General features: G+C 30.6%; 7 protein-coding genes across 7 annotated transcripts; 3 read left to right on the top strand and 4 right to left on the bottom strand.

The window, feature by feature from the left end:
- Positions 1–5: 5 nt before the first annotated feature.
- Positions 6–3,213, top strand: TVAGG3_0997620 (protein kinase protein; the record flags this gene model as incomplete). The annotated part of the gene is made up of 1 exon (XM_001581367.1): positions 11–2,869. One exon carries the CDS (start codon positions 11–13, stop codon positions 2,867–2,869), a length of 2,859 nt encoding a protein of 952 aa, XP_001581417.1.
- A 57-nt stretch (positions 3,214–3,270) lies between these two features.
- TVAGG3_0997610 (T-cell immunomodulatory protein-like protein family) lies at positions 3,271–4,952 on the bottom strand (the record flags this gene model as incomplete). Its single annotated transcript, XM_001581368.1, has 1 exon — positions 3,278–4,948. One exon carries the CDS (start codon positions 4,946–4,948, stop codon positions 3,278–3,280), a length of 1,671 nt encoding a protein of 556 aa, XP_001581418.1.
- Positions 4,953–5,378: 426 nt separating this feature from the next.
- TVAGG3_0997600 (ankyrin repeat and SOCS box-containing protein 4 family) lies at positions 5,379–7,031 on the bottom strand (the record flags this gene model as incomplete). Its single annotated transcript, XM_001581369.1, has 1 exon — positions 5,379–7,031. The coding sequence occupies one exon, from the start codon at positions 7,029–7,031 to the stop codon at positions 5,379–5,381; it is 1,653 nt and encodes a 550-aa protein (XP_001581419.1).
- Positions 7,032–7,406: 375 nt separating this feature from the next.
- Positions 7,407–8,640, top strand: TVAGG3_0997590 (uncharacterized protein; the record flags this gene model as incomplete). The annotated part of the gene is made up of 1 exon (XM_001581370.1): positions 7,428–8,603. The coding sequence occupies one exon, from the start codon at positions 7,428–7,430 to the stop codon at positions 8,601–8,603; it is 1,176 nt and encodes a 391-aa protein (XP_001581420.1).
- A 230-nt stretch (positions 8,641–8,870) lies between these two features.
- TVAGG3_0997580 (cell division control protein 24, OB domain 3 family) lies at positions 8,871–10,956 on the bottom strand (the record flags this gene model as incomplete). Its single annotated transcript, XM_001581371.1, has 1 exon — positions 9,058–10,956. The coding sequence occupies one exon, from the start codon at positions 10,954–10,956 to the stop codon at positions 9,058–9,060; it is 1,899 nt and encodes a 632-aa protein (XP_001581421.1).
- Positions 10,957–11,450: 494 nt separating this feature from the next.
- TVAGG3_0997570 (nicotinate-nucleotide adenylyltransferase protein) lies at positions 11,451–12,117 on the top strand (the record flags this gene model as incomplete). Its single annotated transcript, XM_001581372.1, has 1 exon — positions 11,458–12,099. One exon carries the CDS (start codon positions 11,458–11,460, stop codon positions 12,097–12,099), a length of 642 nt encoding a protein of 213 aa, XP_001581422.1.
- A 143-nt stretch (positions 12,118–12,260) lies between these two features.
- TVAGG3_0997560 (protein of unknown function, DUF563 family) lies at positions 12,261–14,173 on the bottom strand (the record flags this gene model as incomplete). The annotated part of the gene is made up of 1 exon (XM_001581373.2): positions 12,586–13,812. The coding sequence occupies one exon, from the start codon at positions 13,810–13,812 to the stop codon at positions 12,586–12,588; it is 1,227 nt and encodes a 408-aa protein (XP_001581423.1).
- Between the last annotated feature and the right edge of the window lie 3,541 nt (positions 14,174–17,714).

The following is a 17,714-nucleotide window of genomic DNA, read 5'->3' as shown; positions in this document are numbered from 1 at the left end:
CAGATTTTTTATGAATGATATCCCCATTGAGAAAATCAAATGGGTGCACTTCTTTCAACAAACATATGATAAGCTGGATCGAGCCTTTAAGATTGTAACGTATTGTTGCAACTCAATTCAAGTTATTTCAATCCAACTTTATGATTTCTTAGACAGATTTAACAAAATCACAAATACAAATATAACACAATACCAAGCATCAAAATGTTACGAATTTTCTAAAGCTTGCGCTTCACTTTTAGGATTTTGCTCAGTTTTATCCGAAACGCGTTGGCTTTCTTATTTCATACAGTATCATCTTCATCACCCATACGAAGTTATGATGAAATTATGGCAAGTATGGCAAGATTGCTCCGAAACAATGATGTTTACTTCCTTTGAGTTCAGAGAATCTCTAGCATTTGCATTCTGTCAAGATTTGATCAAAGTTCACACCCTACTCTCAACGCAAATCAAGAGTTGCCCAATTAGATACAAAGATCAATTTATAATTAAATTATCGCAGATTCAGTCTTGTTTGCAGCAGCCACAGTTCAATGAAGATTTATCTAAGAATTCCTACGTTATTAAACATTCAGAATGGACAATAATCAAAGAAAATATCGGCTCTGGTGGTTACGCTTCAGTACACTTAGCCAGACTCAAATCTACCAACGAGCTTGTCGCTGTCAAAGAAATGAAGGCCAGCCAGCTCTACGCTCGAAGAATTATTTTTATGAAGCGAGAAATCGACGCATTGATGAAACTGAACCATCCGAATACTATTAGACTGATAGGTGTCACAGTTACACCTCCATTTTGCATTGTAACTAATTTAATTCCAAATGGAAGTTTTACAGAATATATCATTGGAAATGGTCCTTTAACTACTAAAGGGACACCTATATTTAGACTTAGAATCATGTTAGACTCAGCCAGAGGCATGGAATACCTTCACGCGCTTGGTTTAATGCATCGAGATTTTAAACCACTGAATATCCTTATAGATGAAAACGAAAGAGGTGTATTATGTGATTTTGGCTTGTCCAGACCATTTTCTGGAAAGAAATCAGGTGATTTAGGCACAATGCAGTGGATTGCTCCAGAATTACTTCAACACGGCGTCCAATACGACGAATCAGTTGATGTATATGCTTTTGGCATAACACTATGGGTCATAGCAACCTCAAAGAACCCTTATACAGGAATGAGACAGATGCAATACGCAAATTTAGTCATTTCAGAAAATTTGCGGCCAACACCACCAGACGACCAACCACCAGAGTTCATTAAACTGATGCAGCGTTGTTGGGACTCAAATCCTAAAAAGCGACCAACATTTCGCGAAATCAGGCAAATTTTAGAGTCAGGAACAGTTTTAATGACAGGAGTCAACAAAGAAGAGTATCTCAGCTATGTCAAGAAGACACAGAAAGAACATTTGGATATCCTAGAAAAAGTGAAGTCCAAAAAATCTCCTTCAGAAAAAACATTGGAAAAATTCAAAAAAGTATCACCTTTTGGATCAAAATCTCCCATTCTTCTTGAGACTATTTTAGACGGTAATTTGTGTACAAGTGACATAGTAGACAAAGTAGTTCAAATGGTCGTCAACAGCGATACAGAAGATGTCGCAAAAAGAGCAATAGACATGATGATCGACATTGACAGAAAAAATTCTGACAAAATTGCGTTTTCGGTTTTGACAATTTTCAATGAAGATCCTGAATACGTTATCTCTGTTATAAGACGCCTTTCTTTTGGCATTACCAATAAAATGGAGTTCATTTATAAGATAATTTACCCAGGAGTTTCTCAAAATCCTCAATTAATCGATTTAATCGATGCCCTCGACTCATTGGAGACAATAAATTACGTATTTGACCTCGTGGATGACAAATTCGTGCCCCTGATGATAACAGCATACATGAATAGGTTCGGAATGGTCAAAGAAATTATTCAGATCTCATTTTGCAGTTTTGAGTGCTTAAAATGCATGATAAGGTCAATGAGGTTCGTAAAAAGACTGAATGAGTTCGGTGATGAAGCAAAAATCCTTAATTGCCTCCAAATAATTAAATCAGATAAATGGATGTCAAACGAAACATTAATTAAAGAGATATTGGACACATTTACTGACCAAATGAAGAAATCTCATCCTGGATTGGCTTCAGCAGAAATACTTAACTGCGCTTGCCAATTCGAATCGACCAAAAAAATTGTTGAAAAAAGTGACTTTTGGTATTTAATTTCTGAGATGTTTCTTTCAAGAAATGAAACCGTAATTGATACAGTATTTGAGATACTAAAGAAGTTAGAAACACCAGAAAAATACAGAAACAACATTTTCGAGAACGCTGTGAAATGTTATGAAAATACGAAACACGAGAATGTGTTTGAGTTCATAATTCACTGTCTAAATGAGTATAATAACCTCAATGCAACCAAATTCATCTCATTATGCTTGATTTTCATGGAAAATAACCAAAAGAAGAATTTGGATTGTGTAAAGACTCTTATTAAGACAAAAATCAATTTGAATTATGATGAAATGATATCGAAATCACTAGAATGTTCATTGAAGAAGGTAGATTTTAATACTGCTTTGGCTATTGGAATATTCTTCTTGAAAAATATAGAAAACCAGAAAATAACTAATATAATACTGCCAATATTGAACTATCTGTATCATTCAAGACCTCCTTTCCAAGTGATTTTGCCTTATTTAGAAATTATTTTGCAATCTCTGACAGATTTTGACTTAGTTGAAATGCTTGTTAGAGAAAACTTTATTTTATACCTTAACCATGTTCCTCTTTTATATCCGCGCGAAGATGATGTTCCTAATATCATCGCTCAGTTCGGAGAAGCTTTCAGTAAGTATGTTTGAATAAAATCATGTAGTTTTGACTTATATTTCTTAATTTTTGTTTATGCTTCATGAATTTTTTTGAGATATATAATATTTATCTTGCATTAGGAATCAATACACTAACATTATTCCAAAAATGATTATACAGCGTTATATTCAGATACAAACTTCTGTTCATGAAAAATAATTGCGAATAATCCTGATATACAAGGCAATATTTAATGAAAGCGGCCACCCAGTACACAAATCAATATTCAATGAGAAATATAACTCACCCAAAGAGTAACAACTTGTATAATAAAAATAATTTTCAGTTTATTCTATGAATGAAGGAATCAAAGAAAGATAACATATGATTTTAGTAAAAAAGCTTATATCATTAGAATTATATATACATTTATTACAAATTTAAAAATAAATTCTATATTAAAACATAGGAAGCATCTTGGCAGCTTCCTTTCTGTCTTCCTGGTTCTCTTTCTCTGTATAATAAGCAACAAAGAATCCCAAAACCAATAACAAAGCAGTACAACTGCAAATTACAGGATAAGCATTGGTTTTGTAGCCAATCATGACCTTGTATTGGCCTTTCTGTGTCGCGTAAACCAAAGAATTCGGTAAAACCCATGTCAAATTTCTAGTATTTCTTGAAGAAATCGCAACTTCTTGAATATAATGTAATTTCTCACCAAAACCGAATATTAACTGTGGAGTTTGCATATCTATAGTTGGTCGGGTAACTCCGATAGATTTGTGTCTTTGACCGAATTTATCAGTGTAAACTATGTTTGTAGTAGCTCCATATGTTATAGTTGTTAGCGGCTGTGGGTTTGGATGTCTTTCTCCCTTGCAATTTTCAAGACAAACATCATCAAGAGAATTAATTATCAAAAACATTTCATTTTTCGTGAGATTTCCCTTGAAATAGCCGTTTTCTGTGACAATATCATAGTTTCCTGAGAATCCATCATTGTAAATACCTCCTTTTCCAGGGATTGTCATGAATTCTGTGAAAAATAATTCTCCTCCTTGGCAACCACGGCAGAACTGGTTCAAAAATATGGATGTTCCGTATGTAGTTGTTGCAATGATATCAGGCCTACCATCTAAATCGAGATCTGCGATGGAAATATGGTCAAAAATTTCACAATTTTGACAAATAAACTTTGTTGGCTTAATTTTGATATTGGATCCAATTGATGAACATTGTTTATCTCCTACAAACTTTCCATTGGTTCCAAAATAGATACAAAAATAAGGAGAATCGTATTTTGGAGAAACAGACACTAGAATATCAAGTTCTCCATTACGATTAAAGTCAGCAATAGTCAGTGATGTTGAATAATCAGGGACTTCAAAGGTTTGAAGTTCTTTATATTGATCATCTGATATCTGGATATTCATTGATCTTTCTTCGCCAATTAGCGAAATATAGTGGTATTTACTACCATTTAACTTAGCTACAGCAAGTGATTTGTAGCTTGGAAGGGTAGTTTCTTTGGAAAATGAATCATTATAGTAAAGCTTTGCATTTTCTGAGTTTTGTGGTACAAATATAAGCTTTGGAGTTCCATCATCACCATTTACTGGGAATGGAACTTGTAATGTCTGTATATTTAGCTGTATTAATTCTTTTGAAAGTTCTCCTTTATTATTCTTCAAAATTCCAACATTATAGTAATATGGATGCAAATTTTGTTCTTGATATGTAAGAATTAAGTCATTATAGCCAGTTTTGTAATAATCGTAAGCTAAAACATTGAAAATCGCCTTTCCTTCAAAATGAGCTTCATAAACAACGCTAAAATTGTTCGATTCAGATGAGTTACTAAATATTTTGATGGAATCTTTCTGTGAATTTAGATAAATTATATCATTAATTTTCGATCTTGACATGCAAGCGATTTCAACAGGCTGCCAATCACTAGTTGGAAGAGTTGTATTGATGTTTGTAAATGTTCGAATATTATTTTCTGAATTTTCTGTCGAAGAAGATGATTTTGGCTTAAAAATTGATAGCCCTACGATTGTAAATATACAAAAGACATAGTATATCCATAAGTTTGTACCGTAACAAAGAGATTTTAGATTTTTCATTTTTAAATTTTTGTAAACTATTCAAAATTATCGTAATGAATTTTAGATTTTCCTCACTCTCAATGTAATTGATAGAACTTTAGAAGGATATATTTAGGTGTTTAAAAAGTCCATTAGCATATAATATAATGCATATGTTTAGTAAAAAAAATACGCATTTCAAGGCTAGTTTTCGAGAAAAATTGAAATCATGATTTTTTGAGTGGCGATAATATTTGTGACTATATGCAGTATCCAAATAATATATTATTGTGCATTCAGAAGTTTTACACTTTTTTATAAGTTATCAAAAATATTTCGCAGTATCTAGCATAACATAGTAACATTTTTAATTGAATGAATCATAGTGGCAATTCAATTTACAGGGGTTAAAATGAATCCTAATCCTTCAATTTAACTCATAATGCCTCAATAATTTTGGAAAAAAAAACTATATATCTAAATAACGCATGCTGTAGTATTGATCTTTTTCATTGATATTTGCACCATGCGAAATAAAAAGTTCCATTATTTCTTTTCTATAATAATGTTCTGTAAAATGAAGAGTAGTTCTTCCAAAGTTATCTTTTTCATTGATATTTGCACCATGTGAAATAAGAAGCTCGATTATTTCTTTTCTATTATTTTCTGCTGCAAAATGAAGAGCTGGTCTTCCATATCGATCTTTTTCATTGATATTTGCACCATGTGAGATAAGAAGCTCGACAATGTCTTTTCTATTATTTTCTGCTGCAAAATGAAGAGCAGTTCTTCCAAAGTTATCTTTTTCATTGATATTTGCACCATGTGAAATAAGAAGCTCGAGAGTTTCTTTATTACCATAGATCGTTGCAAAACATAGAGCAGTGAATCCATCTTCATATTTTTCATTGATATTTGCACCAAGTGAAATAAGAAGTTCAACTATTTCTTTAGTATTATAAGCCACAGTAAAACAAAGAGCTGACTGTCCATAACGATTTTTTTCTTTGATATTTGCGCCATTTAATATAAGAAGTTCAGCTATTTCTTTATATTGAAATTCTGCTGCATAAAGAAGAACGGTATTTCCGAATGAATCTTTTTCATTGATATTTGCACCATGTGAAATCAGAAATTTGGTTGTTTCTTCATAATTATTTCTTACTGCATAATGAAGAGCGGTTCTTCCTTCTTCATCTGTTTCATTGATATTTGCACCAACTGAAAGGAAGTATTCGCAAAGAGAAGGAATATTAAAAATTGATGAATGAACAAAGCATTTGCTAATATCATTAGTTTGATCAAAATAAACTAAAAATGATTCAAGATTATTATATATTCCGCAATAATCAAAATCAATTTCCATATTGTATTCATTCATCAAGTATGTAACAAAATCAATGTTGTGTGAAATAATTGCATATTGCATAGAATATTCATTTGGCTTTTGATATTTCAAACATTCACTCATGATCTCTTGATTTCCGCCTATAAATGATAATTGAAGACATGTTTGAGTTATTTCTGAGTTAAATTTCGTTCTTAAAAACTTGAAACAATCAACTGCCCCGTAGCAACAACATAATTCAAGTAATGAGCATTTTCTGTATAAATATGGGTGTAAATCGCTTTTAAGTTCTTGATTTTTATCAAATCCTTCTATTTCAGTGAATGAAATGAATTTTTCTTTGTCGTTATACATAATTGATCTGTAAATAGGATTTTCTGATGAAATATTTAGATTTTCTGATTTAATTTTTTCGTAATCAGTAGACTTGTCTAATTTAATCCCATATTCTTTATAAAACAGTTGATCTGGAGCATATTCGACATTTTCGACTTCTGTAATATGATAATTATCATATATATTTTTGGCAAGTTTCAAATATGACTCTGTATAGCGGATGTTATATGGGATGATGTATAAAATATCTTTTATAATCTTCTTAGGAGGAAATTTCTTTGAATCAATCAGGCTTGCTTTGATCATTTTGTAAATTGAGTTTAATTCTTCTTCATTTTCCGTTTTTAACTGATATAAGGCATTATATAAACCTATGTAGTATTCATAGGTACTTCTTAATTTACTGTATTTGTCTATTTGAATGTCCTGGTCAGACATTAAAAATTTATTGATATCAGAATTATTCAATAGGAAATATTTTCAGAACTCATTATAATATTACAGATGTGGATAACAATGATCTCAATGATTTCGAATATGAATTTGATTTTTATTTGTTCCCTATTTAAAACACTCACAATAGCGACCAAAATGCTTCATTGGTGCGAATATCGCGAAACTTACATCGAGATTTTCATAATGAAAAAAAGAGAATAACATCCACGACATCTGATACTAAAAGTTGTTTTTGAATCTGAAATTCTTTAAAAAATAGTTGGAATAGATACATTGTAGTTATCTATGCTATCAATGCTCAAATTTGATATTGTAAAATTTTGGAAAGAGAAATCAGAATCTTTTTTTTTCTCAATTCAAATTTCAAAGTTTTAGAAAATGGAATCTAAGAAGCCTTCATCAGAGCTTTATAATTATATGAGCTTTGAAGAAGATGATTTTTTGGATGATAAGTATATGGACCCTGCTTATAGCAATATTTTAACATTATATCAAATTGATCCTCAGCGCGCAAGGAAATTAGCAGAAAAACTCAGTACTCAAGAAAAGCAGAGATTCGAACAACACCAAGCAGAGTATGATCGCAAAATTGCAAGAAGATTTGAAAAACAAAAGTTTCAAACAACAGTAGTTGATATAGGTGGCATTAAAAGGAAAGTTGTTGTCAAAGATCCACTGCTAGATAGCTTACCTCAAGGGAAAATTCCATCATTGCCACCAGTTCCTGAAGGAATCTTCCCAGAGAAGCAAGAGAACGATGACGATGGCATTAAAACAGAAGAATTGGCCATGGATATGCAGAGAGTAACACTTAACCCAGGAAGTAAACGCGAAATGGGTGAAAAATTCGGAATTGTTGTAGATGTACCGAAAAATATTGAACCAACACAATTCGTTGCAACTGTTATTAACCCACAGAGGCATTCGAATCAAAATACTCCAGATCGAAACGCAAATTTAAGTCAATTTCAAAATAATCATTTCCCTTATCCATATCCTTATCCATACCCATATCCTTACCCTTATGCCTATCCATATGCTTATCCTTATCAAATTCCACCGCAAATTGATCCAAAATTTGCCCAAATTTCTCCAAATTCTGCACCAATGCGACCGAATTACGAAGCATTCCGGCCACATCCATCAGAAGAAGATCGTCCGGAACCTTTTGCCAAACAAATTCTTCAAGAGCAAAGTGGAATTTCGATTTCCACTCCAAAGAAGGTTTTTCAACCCCAGCAGACATATACTCCACAACAAAGACTATTGAACTCAAGTGGAATATCAATTGTCCCTCCAAACCACGCTCCAGTTGCTTCGATGCAAACACAAGGTCTGGAATTCCAAACAAAGTCCCCGCAATCGCATCTTCCGTCTGCAATTAAAACATCGAAAGGAGTTTTAACAATCGGAAGACAAAGCGACAACGAACCAGTCTCTGAAGACATGATCGCTGTTTCTCAGAAACTAAAGGAGCTGTCAATAGGAACTGTTGAACAGCCTCCAATACTCGTTCTTAAGCGCGGACAAAAATCAACAGGACTTCAAATTTAATTTTAATTATTTTTTTTTTCTCTTTGGAGAAAATTACTTTTTTGTGGTTTTTAAATTCATTGTTTTTAGTACTTAAATTATAATCCAATTTTTTTTAAATCAAGATTTCAATCTTCAAAAATTATTTTTAAACTTTATTATAATCTTTTGAATGATATTATCAGTTGGTGTGAGCATAAAATCTCGTTTTAATCAGATTCATATATCCCCGAGAAAAATTTGAATAATATTTTTAATTTTTAAAAGTGTAAACTGTAGCTCGATTTACTAAGAAATGCTCTAATTTTGCTAGTTTTGATGATTTTTATGATAATTATTCAATAGAATTCAATGAGTTAAAATTAAAAATGTCAATATACATACATATTTATATTATTTCAGCTTAAAAGATTAAAACTCGTTGTGTTCAGTTAAGTTTTGCTTCTAAAAGCAAATTGTAGCATTTTCATATCATTTAATTTTTCTTTTTAGCTTCTGAAAACATTAAATCAAGTTGTGGAATTGCCACGCGATTATTAGAATTTAATGAAGATATTAGTTGTGCTATAGACATCTTTGTTCTTGGTTTAACAGCATAATTGATCCTAAACTCAATTAGTTTTGCTTCAGGACCAAAATCATTAAATTGCTGTCTTGATAAACCAAATACAAATGTTTGGCCAATAAGTTCATTTAATTTCTTTCTCCAGTTTTCTTGATATTCTTCATATTTCCTTCTTCCAGAATTAACAATGTTATCATTTATCACTTGTTGACTTCTTTGGCTGATAAATAACATTTGCATTCTTCTTGCCATTTCGTTTTGAGTACTTTCATCTTCGACTTCTAAATCACTTTCAACTTGTGCTCTTTCAATAGTAACACCAAATCTAGAAAGAGTATTTACCATATCATCAATTCTCTTTTGATGTTTTTCGGATTTTGCTTTATCATCATTTTCAGCTCTATTATTTTCTTGAATTGCAATTTCTTCTCTTTCTTTTTTAACACTATCAATAACATCTCTTTCCGTCATTGACATCAATTCATAATCTTCATAAGTAATATGACATATTTCAAGATCTTCGCAAATTCCTGCTACTTTTATTTGATCTGTTCCATCATCAATATCAAGAATAAATAACAGCTTTTGTTTTGTATTTGTACTAATACTATTCATACAATAAGGACATTCATTAAATTCAGACAAAACACAATTACAATTTGAATGAACATTGACAGGGAAGAAATGAGCATCTAAAACAATAACTTCAACAATTTCAGGAGTTGTAGACAACGAAAGTCTTTTCAATGATATTGGAACCTTTTGTTGTGAAAAATAAAATGAAGGAGTTAAATCTAAATTATATAAACAACTTTCAGCATCAAAATCATAATCAGCAAGTTCTTTCCATGATAAACCAAACATCCATATATGATGACCAATTCTACATTTCATTACATAATCTTTCATCAATGAAGAAATGAAATTTGAAAAAGTAACAATCAAAAAATCACCATTTTCAACGTTTTTGATTGTCATTTTACTTCCTCCAAATTCTCCAGCGTAATCAACAGAAGTTTCAATGGAAACTATCTGTCCTCGTAGTGAGCACCTGAAATACTTTGATTCTGATGGTTTTACTGGTAATCTAAAGAAAAGTGACGTACTGTCAATTGTGAAATATAAACCACTTGGTTCATCAACTCTAAAGACATTCGTAATCACAACAAATTCGCCGCTATTAAGTAAACTTCTCATTGCCTTGTGTGTACTTGGAATAAACAATTGAAATTCAACTGATTCTCTTCGAATTAAAAATCCAGTATCATTTTTCTCGACAATTTCAAATTTATCATTTCTATCAGCGAATTCTCCATTTAAAAGATAGTTAACTAGATTCATATCTTCTTCATTATCATTTAATTCAACAACAAATGCTTGTGGCATCGCAGCAAAATTTGAAAATGCTTTAAAAAGAGACATTGAAATAATTCTTCCTTTTTGAAAGACATTTTGGAAATTTGCTTGGAGATATTGAGGAAAATTAAGATTGAATATTTCACTTGTGTTTGCAAGCTGCATTTTTAAATAAGGAACTCCTGATTTCGTCAATTTTTGATCCAAAATTAAATATTTTTGGAAATGGAAATCTTCTTTATCTTGGAATTTCCACTTATTATATATATTTACTATGTCCATACTAGGAATATTGTCTGATTTGTGAATACATTTTAATTTTAATATTTCCTCTTGAGCCCAAAGAGTCAAATGATCCAATTCATTGCCTTTTATATCGCCAGCAGTGGCACCAGTGAATCTTAAGAAATATGAAACATCTGTTAAAACGTTTTTGAAATAATCATTTGACATTAAAAAATAAATGTCACCTTTTGCATAGTCATGAAGAATAGTTTATAACTATTAAATACAAATAATAAGTGTTTTCTAATTAAAACTCTTATTTTTAAAAGGTTGAATGGGTTAGAACAATTATTATAAGGAAAACTCATACTATTCACATCACTAAATAACAATAATGGGATCAAAGTCGATATTTGCTCTTAAATACACATTTATTCGGTAATATTTTTTTCAAAACTTAAATCACGGGATAGAAACAAAATCATTGGCAAGATTGTAACAACTGGTAATAGAGATACCAAATTCTAAGCATTTAACACCAAAAATGAGTTCTTCGATATTGATTTCAGCAAGAGCCTATTAAAAAATCCAATTCTTTCAACAGAGAGTCATATTCATTGGCAAATATTATTATATTCATTAGCCATTGGACAGGAACTCTGACACGACTTCAAAGGATGTTTACGGGCGCGAACTGACCCATTTTATTTCACTTTTTTCGCGGAAAAAATGTCTAAGAAGTGCGTTCTTGCGATGTTTGGTTCATTCAACCCACCAACAAATGGTCATGCATATTTACTTTCAATGGCACGAAAAAGAATAGAAAAAGAAGGATATCAAGTAGTCAAAGGATTTTTCATTCCAACACATGGCGGATATAAGGAGAAATCCGGTCTCGCCGAAGCTCATCATCGTGCAGCCATGTGTGGACTTTTCAATTTAGGCAATAATTGGATTGATGTTGAACCATATGAAACTTTACAGAAAACATGGAGCCGTGTAGTTGTAACATTACAGCATATTAGCGAAAAATTCCCAGATTGCCGTGTTTTTGTTGTCTGTGGAATCGATTTTGTCCAAAGATGGAATCAACCATGCTGGGAAGAGGCAGACTGCTTAAAGATTCTTCACGATTACGGTATTATTATTGCAAGAAGACAAGAATCATTAGATAATCTTATAGAAGAAGTTCCATATTTACAAGGTGAACATAAACTCGATAATTTTTATGAAATGAATGAAAATATCCTTTCAGAAGTTTCATCTACATTTGTACGCGGACTTTTAGCTGAGGGCGCTCCAATTAATGGATTAGTTCCTCATGAAGTTATTAATTATATAGAACAAAACGGATTATACAAGCCAGAATAAATGCTATTTTCAATTATTATAGAATTCATTCATTTTTTTTTTAAATTGATAAAAATATTATCAAATTTTGTTTCATTTCATTTCTTTTCTTGCAAATTGATTTTAACCAAAGCACACCAAATCATAATCTAAGTTTTAATTTTTTTAAATCTTTGTAAATTTGATATTTTTAGGAAAAAAAATCATGATTTCTTTCATGTGAATTATCTATAGAAAATTTCACTTCACAAAAGTGAGGATCATTGTTTTTGCAATTCTATTTCTATGGAATTGATCAAATGCAATTCTTTTTCACTTTTTGAAAGCATGACTACTGACAATTCAAAAATATATAGTATTTATAAGGTTGCATTATCGCATATATAGACAATTTTTAAGTAATTTAAATTAAAATTTCTGTAACGTGGGTGAGTCAGAACTTGACTCCATTTTGAGAGAAACCTATAGAATTAATTGTATGAGTTGACTCAAAAATCTAATATGAGTTTATTGTATTTTTGTTCCATCGGGCAAGAAAGGTGTTTTCTGCAATCCTGCCTTGATTAATTTAATACAATAAGGTATATTCGCTGTTTGCGGCTCATGCGATCTAAAATCTATTGTAGTATCTCTTCCGCTAATATGTATCTTTCCCGTCATTTGTGCAATATTAATAAATGACAGCAACCAGTTTTCCAACTGCAGCTCTACAACTATTGTGTCTTCTTGCATGTAGAGTATGTTAGTAAGCATCGAACCATGTATTGCAAAAATAAATTTAATAGAATTGAAGTATTTCACCTGTTCAGAAAACGTGTCAAAGTATTGAAAGCGCTGCCATGGAATAGTTGGGAATTCTTCCTTGCATTTTGCAAACAATTCTTCAAAGTTTCCGAAATATCTTGAATAATTCTTTTTCCTGTTAGTTATGATATATCTAGTAGGGTTGATCTTATCCAAATCATACTTTTCAGCAACTATTCTTCTCATATTCAACAAGAGTTTCCGATTTAAGTCTCCACACCATAATGAATTAACTGTGTATAGAACTTTTGCGCCAACTCGGCCATTAAGCGATGCGTAAATCTGTGCTGGATCAACACCAAATTCCCTCAAGTTTTCAACCACAAAATCATTGAGTACTGGTACAACAATAACGGATGTATACAAAATTTCTTCAGGAAGGGCAATAATTGCGGGTAAAGCTTCTAAACTCCAATGTCCCCAATCGCTTGTATGCTGATGCCCAACGCATATCGCTTTTTGAAAGATTGGATATTCGAAATCGGGCGTATGATATGGTTGGCCAATTCCCCAGTACCTTGGATGGCAAGCACGCTTAAATAAGTGGTAACCATTTTTTTGGATGATCACACATTCAGTTGTAAAAACGACATCATGCAATTCCAATAATTTCGTATCATCGAAATTATAATGGCCGGGACAATAGCCAGCATCGCTATTGCCTCTTACAAATTGAGATGTTGTGTATTTCGTCTGAGGAATACTATTCGGAAGAAATGGTGTTGATGAAACTACTTCAATTTTGTTTGAAGGCATGAATATATTATCTTCAACATGCATTTTCCCATATCCTATAATAGATAAAAAACCTTTATCTTGAATTGTCAAATTTATAGGATATTTAAAGCTTGAAATTAGTTGAAATAATACTGCTGAGAGTGTAGCAAGAACAGCCACTATATGCCATTGACGAAATTTCTTGTATATCATAGTAATAGTAATTGTGTTATGTAGGGTTGTTAAAAATATCAAAAATTAGCGTTTTGAAGACACCATGGTGTCTTATAATTTTCCCTTCCTTATTGGCGTGTAGAAATAAATGCGCCAATAGATTGAAGAAGAAGAATTGTTTTTCTCTTAATGAACTTTAATCCTTTTGATATAAGAATATTAAAAACATTAATATAATTTCGATTTCGGAAATTAAATTTCCAAATTTTTTGTCGATTTCGGAAATAACAGGATCCCGCATCCAACACACAACAACAAAACACAAAACACACTTTTTGGTTCTTTCATCGTTTTAATCGTAATTTATGTAATACATGATTTGGATAAATTTTACAAAAATAGAACTTATATTATATTCTTTTCAAAGATTCTAGCAAATCATCAAAAATAATTGTATTTTAAAAAACGATCAAATTATCCTTTCATTATTTTAAACTTAAATTAGTTTTTATGATTGACTAAAGCAATCATATTTATTCATCATTAAATAAACAAAAAAATAATATTTGAGAGTTATTTCAAAAAAAAACACATTGAATTTATTAATTTGTCTCAATTTCAGTATTATAAATTTTTATAATTTCAATATTTTGAAATACACTTTTTAATATTTCAATATTTATGATATTTCAATGTATTAAGTGGTCTCAAATTGAGCTTCTCAATATAAGTTGGCCTATTCAAATAATAAAATTAAATAATATTTAAAATAATAAATAAAAGTGATTGAGGTCATAGCAAAACGGCTGTTTCAGTCATTAATTCTTAAAAATAAAAAGGGTAAAAACTAAATAAAATGGGTAAAATTCAATAGTGTCTGTGCTATCGTTCAATTTGAAGGTGTCTTTTGAAACCGCAAGACACATTGAATTTTTGAATAGTGTATTATGGTTTGACAGACACCAATGAAAAAAATAAAATGATATTTATTTTAAATATATAAGATCCTTATATAAAATATAAATATTTTATCGTTTAATTTTCTTGTTTTAGAAATGTTTTTTATTGAAAAATCAATAAAACTAACTCCAAAATAAAATTTTTGATTTAAAGACACTATGATGACACCAGGCAAATCTTCCATGACACCTATCGTCGGGAATTAGGGTTGTACAAACTGGCACGCCTGCTGGCACACCTTTTTTGGCCAGCTGGCACGATTTTTTTAAAAAACACATTAAAAAAGTCACTTTTTGCCCCATCTAATGAGATTTTTTTTACAATTTTTTTCCCCTTATTTTTCAATTTAGATATGATTTTAAGCTCTCCAAATTGAAGTTTACCTGATGTTTCTTAGTTTTTATGATAATAAAATGTTGCAAAGTTGAGTTTGGATTCAATAAATTTAAGAAAATTTTATTTTACAATGAAATTATAAGAAAGGATGTTTTTATCCTATGTCAAAGAGAATACATTTGTAGATCCCGACTTTTGACATGGTTGAAAATTCCAAAAAAAAATTCAAAATTTAAAAAAAAAATTAAAAAATATAAATATCATGTTAAAAAATGATTTTTGAAATTTTTTTGGAAAAATAGAATGTCATATTTTTATGTTTTATTGCTATTTTTTACGAAATCAATAAAATATTTGTTAATTTGGCTGAGATTATAAATAAAATCTTTCTAAATCTTGCAATTGATTGCTAAAATCTGTTTTATGTATTAATTGGCATTGAGATTCGTTATAAAAGAATGCGAATTATTTTGTATGAGTAAACGTATTTTGTAAAATTTCAAATTCTCTTCTCTCATTACTTACCTTAGATCTCTCGGCTTTTAGCTCTCAGATTTCGCTCATAGAACTCAGGTTTTAGTTATGTACTCATAGATGTATCATTACTGCCCGCAGATCTCTCATTACTACCTTACTAACCAGATCTTAACTCTCATTACTACCTTACTAACCAGATCTTAACTCTCATTACTACCTTACTAACCAGATCTTAACTCTCATTACTACCTTACTAACCAGATCTTAACTCTCATTACTACCTTACTAACCAGATCTTAACTCTCATTACTACCTTACTAACCAGATCTTAACTCTCATTACTACCTTACTAACCAGATCTTAACTCTCATTACTACCTTACTAACCAGATCTTAACTCTCATTACTACCTTACTAACCAGATCTTAACTCTCATTACTACCTTACTAACCAGATCTTAACTCTCATTACTACCTTACTAACCAGATCTTAACTCTCATTACTACCTTACTAACCAGATCTTAACTCTCATTACTACCTTACTAACCAGATCTTAACTCTCATTACTACCTTACTAACCAGATCTTAACTCTCATTACTACCTTACTAACCAGATCTTAACTCTCATTACTACCTTACTCATCAGATATCTAATTATTTACATATGATTTCTCACATCTCACTCAAGTCTCATTACTTACCCTATCTTTTTAACCTTTTCTGATAATTACTGAAATAACTAAATCCTTTTTTTAGTTTAATTCTGATATTAAATTTTTAAAATCTCTTTAATTTTTTGAACTACGCCTTTAATTTGTAATTGCCGATTTCACAGATTTGAACCATTTAATAAAATAACATTATTCAACTTAATCATATCAAACATGGTAGTTTGATTTTCAGATCTACATTTTAAAAACCTCTTTATTATCTTGAGTTATACTTTTATTATATAATACCTGAGTTCATAACTGAAAACTCTTAATTAGAGTACAATATTCAACTTAATCATAACAAGATTTGTTGAATTTCAAATTTGATTTATATCTTCCATCACTTAAAACTCTCACAGCTTACAATATAAGCTAAAAAGTATATTTTCATAGTAATAAAATTAATTATTAAATTTTTTACTTTTTCCTTTCCAAAACTAGAAAAAAAGGAAGGGAAAAGGGAAAAAGAAGAAAAAATAATAATGAGCATATTATATAATTGTGGTCATAGGCCGAGTGGCGTGGAAAGGGTGGAGCCCGAAGGGCGACATCCTTTCCACGCCACGAGGCCCGATTTTTGGCCACTTTTTTGATTTTGGCCGCGTGCCAGCTCCTGGCAGGCGGCCCGCAAAATTGTGCCAGTTTGTACAACCCTATCGGGAATCTAACAACCCTAGTGTTCTGTAATTTTTATTTTAAAATTAACCTTAAAGCTTTTTTCCCTCAATCTGCACCAATCTGCGTGTATACACAGAAATCATCATATTGGTGGATATCTATCTTGGAAAACCTTTCAATTTTAATTTGAAACAAAAATAGATAGAGGAGCTACAGATTAGAGCTCTATTCGTTTAACACTTACAGAATGATGATAAAAATGGAGAACCTTTCAATGAAAAAATTCAAATTATCCAAAACTCACTGATGAATAATTAATAAATCATCGGACAAATAATGTAGTTATAAATAAGTTATACAATCCTAGTTATGGCTAGAAATAATATATTTTTGAAACTCTCATTTCAGAAAATCACCTATTACAATGTATTAGGTAATAATTGAACAGATATGACTTGTGTATGAATATTCTGATCAATTTAGTTCGTAAAAGTTTATTTTAATTTTATGATTCACCAAGTTGGAAAAGATTATTGAATATCCGCAAAAATGAATAACAATTGAAGAATATATATGATTTCTTATTCGATTTCGATGTATGAACAAGTTGATGGGAATATTTAATCACATTTTTGGAGCTTGAGATTTAATTCTTATACACTCAAATATAATTAAGTATCAACATTGATAAGATGCAATTTTTTAAATGATTTAAAAGTTTAAAAATAGAATGACAACTGTAAAAAGATTAACAAAAATATTATAAGAATCAATAAATAAATAATAATCATGCGATTGAAAAAAAATTGATAGAATTTTATTTATACCTTTTGAGAGA

The sequence above is a fragment of the Trichomonas vaginalis genome, chromosome I (genome assembly GCF_026262505.1).
Source record: "Trichomonas vaginalis G3 chromosome I, whole genome shotgun sequence".
Classification (NCBI taxonomy): Eukaryota; Parabasalia; order Trichomonadida; family Trichomonadidae; genus Trichomonas; species Trichomonas vaginalis.
This window is presented reverse-complemented; position numbering and strand designations above follow the sequence as displayed.